Source organism: Mesitornis unicolor, unplaced genomic scaffold, assembly GCF_000695765.1.
Source record: "Mesitornis unicolor isolate BGI_N332 unplaced genomic scaffold, ASM69576v1 scaffold11268, whole genome shotgun sequence".
Classification (NCBI taxonomy): domain Eukaryota; kingdom Metazoa; phylum Chordata; class Aves; order Mesitornithiformes; family Mesitornithidae; genus Mesitornis; species Mesitornis unicolor.
Window position 1 is genome coordinate 1,319 of NW_010201150.1, and position 5,314 is coordinate 6,632.

Sequence of the window (5,314 nt, forward strand, 5' to 3'; positions counted from 1 at the left end):
TCATCCTGATGCCCGCAGTGAGAGCAGGAAGCTTTTCGTTTGAGCAGGCAGTTGCTCTGTGCCAGTCCTTGTCAGCCCAGTGTCTGGACCCAAAATAACTGATTTGGCTGCAGTTATCGCTTCCAGTTTAGTTAGGGAAGAGAGTTGTGAGAACATGCCAGTTGTGGATTAGGAGGACGTTATTTTGGTATTAGTCCCTCACTGCAGGGCCTTGCTGTACAGTTGTTTTCACAAATTAATGAATCTCTGTCCTTAGGCTGTTACCCAAAGACCAAGTTGCTGTTTGGGATATTTGTCCCCTGGGTGACTGTGCATCCTTTTCCTGCTTCTAGCTGAGCTCATCTTGTCCTTCTGCTTCTTCTCATCCCTCCTTCCTGCAATGCTGCACGCCCCATCCTAGCACACTGCTATGATAATCTTCTGTCATCCTGTGTAGAAAACACCAGCAGCAGCCCTGAACACGAGAACAGCACGGATTCGGAGCACAAATGGCCTTCCTGCAATGCCCAGGATGAAATGCTCAACTTGGCCTTCACCATCGGGTCCTTCCTGCTTAGTGCCATCACACTGCCCCTGGGGATCGTCATGGACAAGTACGGCCCTCGCAAGCTGCGCCTGCTTGGCAGGTTGGTGTCCTGGGTGGGCTGAGGGGTGAATTCACACATTGGGTGCTGTGGGGTCTCTGCATCCTTGGGAACTGTGTGAGGGATGGGGCTGGGAGCTGCTGGCCATGCACAGGGCACTGAAGCAGCTCTGAGATGGTTTTGGCCAGCACAGTGAATTGCTCCATATGGGAAGAGCCTGGAACTCCATGTCCACACTTCAGCTCTCCAGAGTTGCTCCATGTTCCCTGGCCAGATGGAGCCTGGAGGACGAGCGAGCGGAGTCATTTGTGAGTCACAGAGCTTTTTCCTTGAGCTGGGAGCTATGTCCTGAGAGGCACAAAACCAAGATATTGCATCACCGTTTGCAAGCTGGGGAGTGAATCTGGGGATAAACACGTCCTGCTCGCCTTTTCTAGGGCCCTTCTTTATGGTGTGTGTCACTTTCTGCTTCGAATAGCAAGGTCATTAGCAGCTTCCCTCATGGTGTGTAGGGTTTACTGAGTGGTTGGGCACAGGGGACCCCAGCACTGCTGAATTTTCATGCACTGAACTGTACCAGAAACCAAACTGTTGGCAGAGTGGGGAGTGGAGGAAAACAAACCAGGGCAAGTCTCTGACTCAGACCCTACCAGAGAGGAGCGGGTAAAGGCTGCGAGTGCCGTGACCGTGCTGTCTTTGGTCACCTTGAGGTGAGGGCTGGCAAAGCTCTGTGCTGGAAAACCAGTAGGGAATTTGGGTCCAGCAACAGCTCTGTCAGCCCTTGTGCAAGGTTTGTCTGTAGTATTTGGGTATTTCCTTAGATTTTTTTTCTTTCCAAATCACCAGCTCCTCTCCCTCTTATAGAAATTATGCTGCATTTGCTTAACGAGGTGCTGAGGAGGCAGAAGTGTGTGTAATTTACTGCATGTAAGGCTGTCTGTGAGAAACTCATGGTTTTTGGTTCCCTTTCAGTGCCTGTTTTGCCGTGTCCTGTGTGCTGATCGCGTATGGTGCCAGTAACCCAGACTGTGAGTAGGCATTTCTCTGCTGAGCTGGGAGGGCTTTGGGGCTGCGACGTGGGGTTTTTGTGGAAGCAGACAAGTGTGCATGGTCCTGCATGTTGTCACACCTCCAGTGCTATACTGGGGTCTTGCTGAGGACACAGGCAAGCATCTGCTGGCCTGTGGGAGTTAAATGGCTCTGGGGAGGTGTTTCACAACGCCAAGTGCAGAGCGTAGCAAGGGCCAGACGTCTGAGATAGCCAGGGCTTTTGGCTTTGCATTTGCGCAGGGCCAGGGGCTGTAAAGGAGCAATTCCAAACAAGTTCATGGCGTTTTCAGAATTGGGAAATAGGTAATAGCACACGATATGTAAATGGCTTTCTCCCCAGGGATAGATGGAGCTTCCTCCTCAAGACCAGATAGTGGGATGACATTTTTGAATCCAGTTCTTTCAAGCAAATCTTCCTTTTAAGACCCATTCAGACAAGCTGCATCAGCAAGTCTGTTCATTAGGAAAGAGATCTATCCATCCTGGAGAGAGATGATCCCATCCTGAACTCTGTTTCGGAGGAGAGCTCTGGTCCTGGGGGAGATGAGGAGATGGGGGCTGGGTGAGGAACAGCATGGCATGTCCTGAGGGTGTTGATCCACTGAGATTTTTACATATGAGGACCACAGCCCTGAAGACTCCGTTTCCTTTCCCCTTCACCCCAGTAAAGGCTAAGGTCATTTGTATTTTTACTCTTACAGCTCTGTCTGTGCTGATATTCATCGCACTGGCTCTGAATGGCTTTGGTGGGATGTGCATGACCTTCACATCGCTTACGGTAAGTGAAGAGTTATTACCTGACTCTGTTTAATTCCTTACTGGGAATTAATCTCTCCTTGCTGGGAGCTGGGCTAGCAGGAAAGAAAACAAAAAAAAAAAGTGGATCTTTTGCCTGTGGCTTGAATAGCACATGGTTTTGTTTGGTACAAAGGGTCAGTCACTCTTTTACCTGAAAGGCTGAGTACTAGGTGGTTATTATAAGGCTTTCTTTTTCCCCCCAGTCTTTTTTTACCTCCTCCTTTGTATCTTGGGTGAAGGTTGGGGGGAAAAAAAGGCAAGTGTTTTTGTCTAGGACTCAAATTGTCATATGCCTGTACATACAGTGCTCAGCTACCTGGCACAGGCTGGCTGTGTGTTTGCACTGGATTTAGCATTGACATAGTGCAGGAAGAATCAGCAGGGCACAAACCCTTGCTGCTGGGCAGGACCAGCTCTCTGCAAGCACAGTTTGTGTCTCATCCCAGGAAAATGGTTGTTTTCGAGCACAAAAGCTTGTGCTTTCAGAAAGATGATTGTCCCTTCCAAGTTTCCTTAGAAATTGTTGAATGTGCCCAGCTCCATCTGCACGACCCACTTAGCTCTGTTTAGCCCATGAATTGTATTGCAAGTATCGATCAACAACTGTCAGCTGGATCTCGACTGTTTGGGTTCTTTTTGCCTGGAGACAGAAGCAGTATCGTCCTCCAAGTAGCTGCTTTATTTTCCACCTCATTATCCTGATCCTTGTCTGTGTGGCTGAAACAGGGCTGGGTGGAAAGTATCCCAGAAAAAGAGTCTGGCAAGCGCTGATGTTTCTTGAGCTGTGGTTAAACTTTCAGATTTGGACTGTGTTACCTTGAACTTGCTGTTGAAGTAAAACTTTCTGCTAAGGTTACCTTTAACTTAACAAGGCTTAGACACTGGCTAAACAAGGCTCAGATGCTGGCTGAGCTCCTGAGACCTAAATTTGGCAGAGGCAGGGTTTACAGATCACTGTGTGTACTGCGAAGTCGCTGCTGCTGTTGCTTTCATACGTTCAAAGCTTTCAAAACTCGGTGCAGATGTCAGTCCCTCGTTCGTATGTAATGTCCTTCACTGGAAGCCTTGGCCGTGGTCCCAAAGAACTACAGGGCAAATGTTGTCCTGCTACGCCGCAAATAAAAGTGAGGGAGAGAGGAGCACACCAGTACTGCTGTGAGAGGAAAGGAATCTCATCCTGCTGCCGCCAGCCTCGGTTGTCTCTCTGGGTGGTTATTAAGGGGTTGCAGATTATTTTAGAGCCACTGGTGATGATAGGAGAGAGGGCAAGGCCAGGGCAGAAATATATTGGGTGTGCTGTACTGTGGCCTTTAGCAGCAGAAGAAACGAGCAAAGCCACTTATTAGTGCCCTCATTAGTGAGCCCGTTGCACAGCACTGAGGAAGTACAGCAGCAAGAAAAAGGTCAGATCTTCCAAGGAGAGATCCAAGCCTTGAGGAGGTCTGAAGCAAGCAGCGATGCTGTGAGTTTGCACAGGGGGACCTCAGGTGGAGCCCATCGCCTCCAGACAGCAGTGTGCCTTGTGAAGAGCTGAGGTGGTTTTAGGGCTCACTTCTCAAATCCAGATTCAGAAGCAGCTCCTTGTGCCTCCGTGCAGAGCTGCGCAGAGGTATTTCAGTACCTGAAGCATGTGGATGTGATTAAAAATAGTCTAACGTGGGAGAGAAGCACTTCTTCACCCATATCACAGCACAGTTGTGGCAGCAACTGCTAAAAGCAAGGTGTATTTTGCCCATTGGCAGCTTGCTGTTTTGTCCCTGCATGGTTCTGCCTGCAAGCTGGGGCGCTCACGGTGTGTCAAGAGCTATCTTCTGTGGTGATGTGGTGGTCTCCTGTGGGTCCCTGTGGCCCATGGAGACAGTGTGGCAAGGGAGGGACACAGGAGTGGCAGGTCTATGGCTTGTGGCCCCTGGCTTGCACTCTGCGCCCAGGAGAGGCCGAAGGGGACACCCAGAGACCTTTTTAAGGATGTTTGTTACACAGAGCGCTAATCAACTCCCGGTGCCAAGTAAGCTCGTTCTGGCTGACACAGGTGCTGGCTGCCAAGCACACATGTGCATGTACAAGTCAAGGCAAGGTGACTTCCTTCTCCCAGCTGCGAGTGACCCCAAACGCTCCGGGAAATGGGTCAGACCCACTGGTGCGTGAGCTGGGCCCCTGCCACCCCAGGCAGGTTACAGCTGCTGCTCCATAGCAGGGTGGCCGTAAAGGGAGCCCTGGCAGCATGTGGGGTTGGGTTGCTCCCTGGGTGCTGCAACTTGGCGTGTTGAAACCTCCCAGGACACCTGTGTGCGTGGGCTTGGCGTGATCTGATGGGAGGGCAGGAGATGGAGATTCTTAGTGCCTGATAAACGGGATCTGTGGGGATTACAGCGTGAGACAGTCCTCCACGGAGCTCTGCCTCTTGGGTTTAAAGCCTTTTTCAGCAAGAAGTCCCCAGGGAATCACAAAAGCACGTGGTGAGGTGTGGAGCCAAAGTGAGCTGCTGCTGCTGGGTGCCTGGTGGTGTGGCCTGGGGAGGAGGGGAGTGAGGGAGCGGGGCTGTTCCCGGTTCTGGGAACAAGGTCAGGCTGTGCCTGTTGCTCAAATGCAGAGGGAAGATTTCTGCCTCGTGACTTGGTCTTAGCCAATATAAGTGAAGAGTGGAAATGGAAACAGATCTGTGTTGGTGGCTCTGACAGCAACACAGGAATCTGGCACTGGTTCTGCTCCGAAGCTATTTCATGCAAAGAAATAAACATGTGTGATAAATTACCACAAAGAGCCTTTTATAGATTGTTTTCTGGCCTGTTTTCCTTTCAAAGAATTACAGCTGCTTTGCTCTTATTTTCTGCTACAAACACCGCCCTTCAATTGGAACAGGGGGGTATCTCTGTGTAGGG

General features: G+C 50.4%; 1 protein-coding gene across 1 annotated transcript in view; it reads left to right on the forward strand.

Moving 5' to 3' along the window:
• Nucleotides 1-436: 436 nt before the first annotated feature.
• The window catches only part of SLC43A2 (solute carrier family 43 (amino acid system L transporter), member 2), a gene marked incomplete at its 5' end in the record, with an annotated part of 18,921 nt that continues 14,043 nt past the window's right edge, over nucleotides 437-5,314 (forward strand). Inside the window, 3 exons of the mRNA XM_010189978.1 lie at nucleotides 437-626; nucleotides 1,557-1,612; nucleotides 2,336-2,412. Of these exons, the coding sequence (XP_010188280.1) occupies nucleotides 437-626; nucleotides 1,557-1,612; nucleotides 2,336-2,412 (323 nt within the window). The remainder of the gene's footprint in view (nucleotides 627-1,556; nucleotides 1,613-2,335; nucleotides 2,413-5,314) is intronic.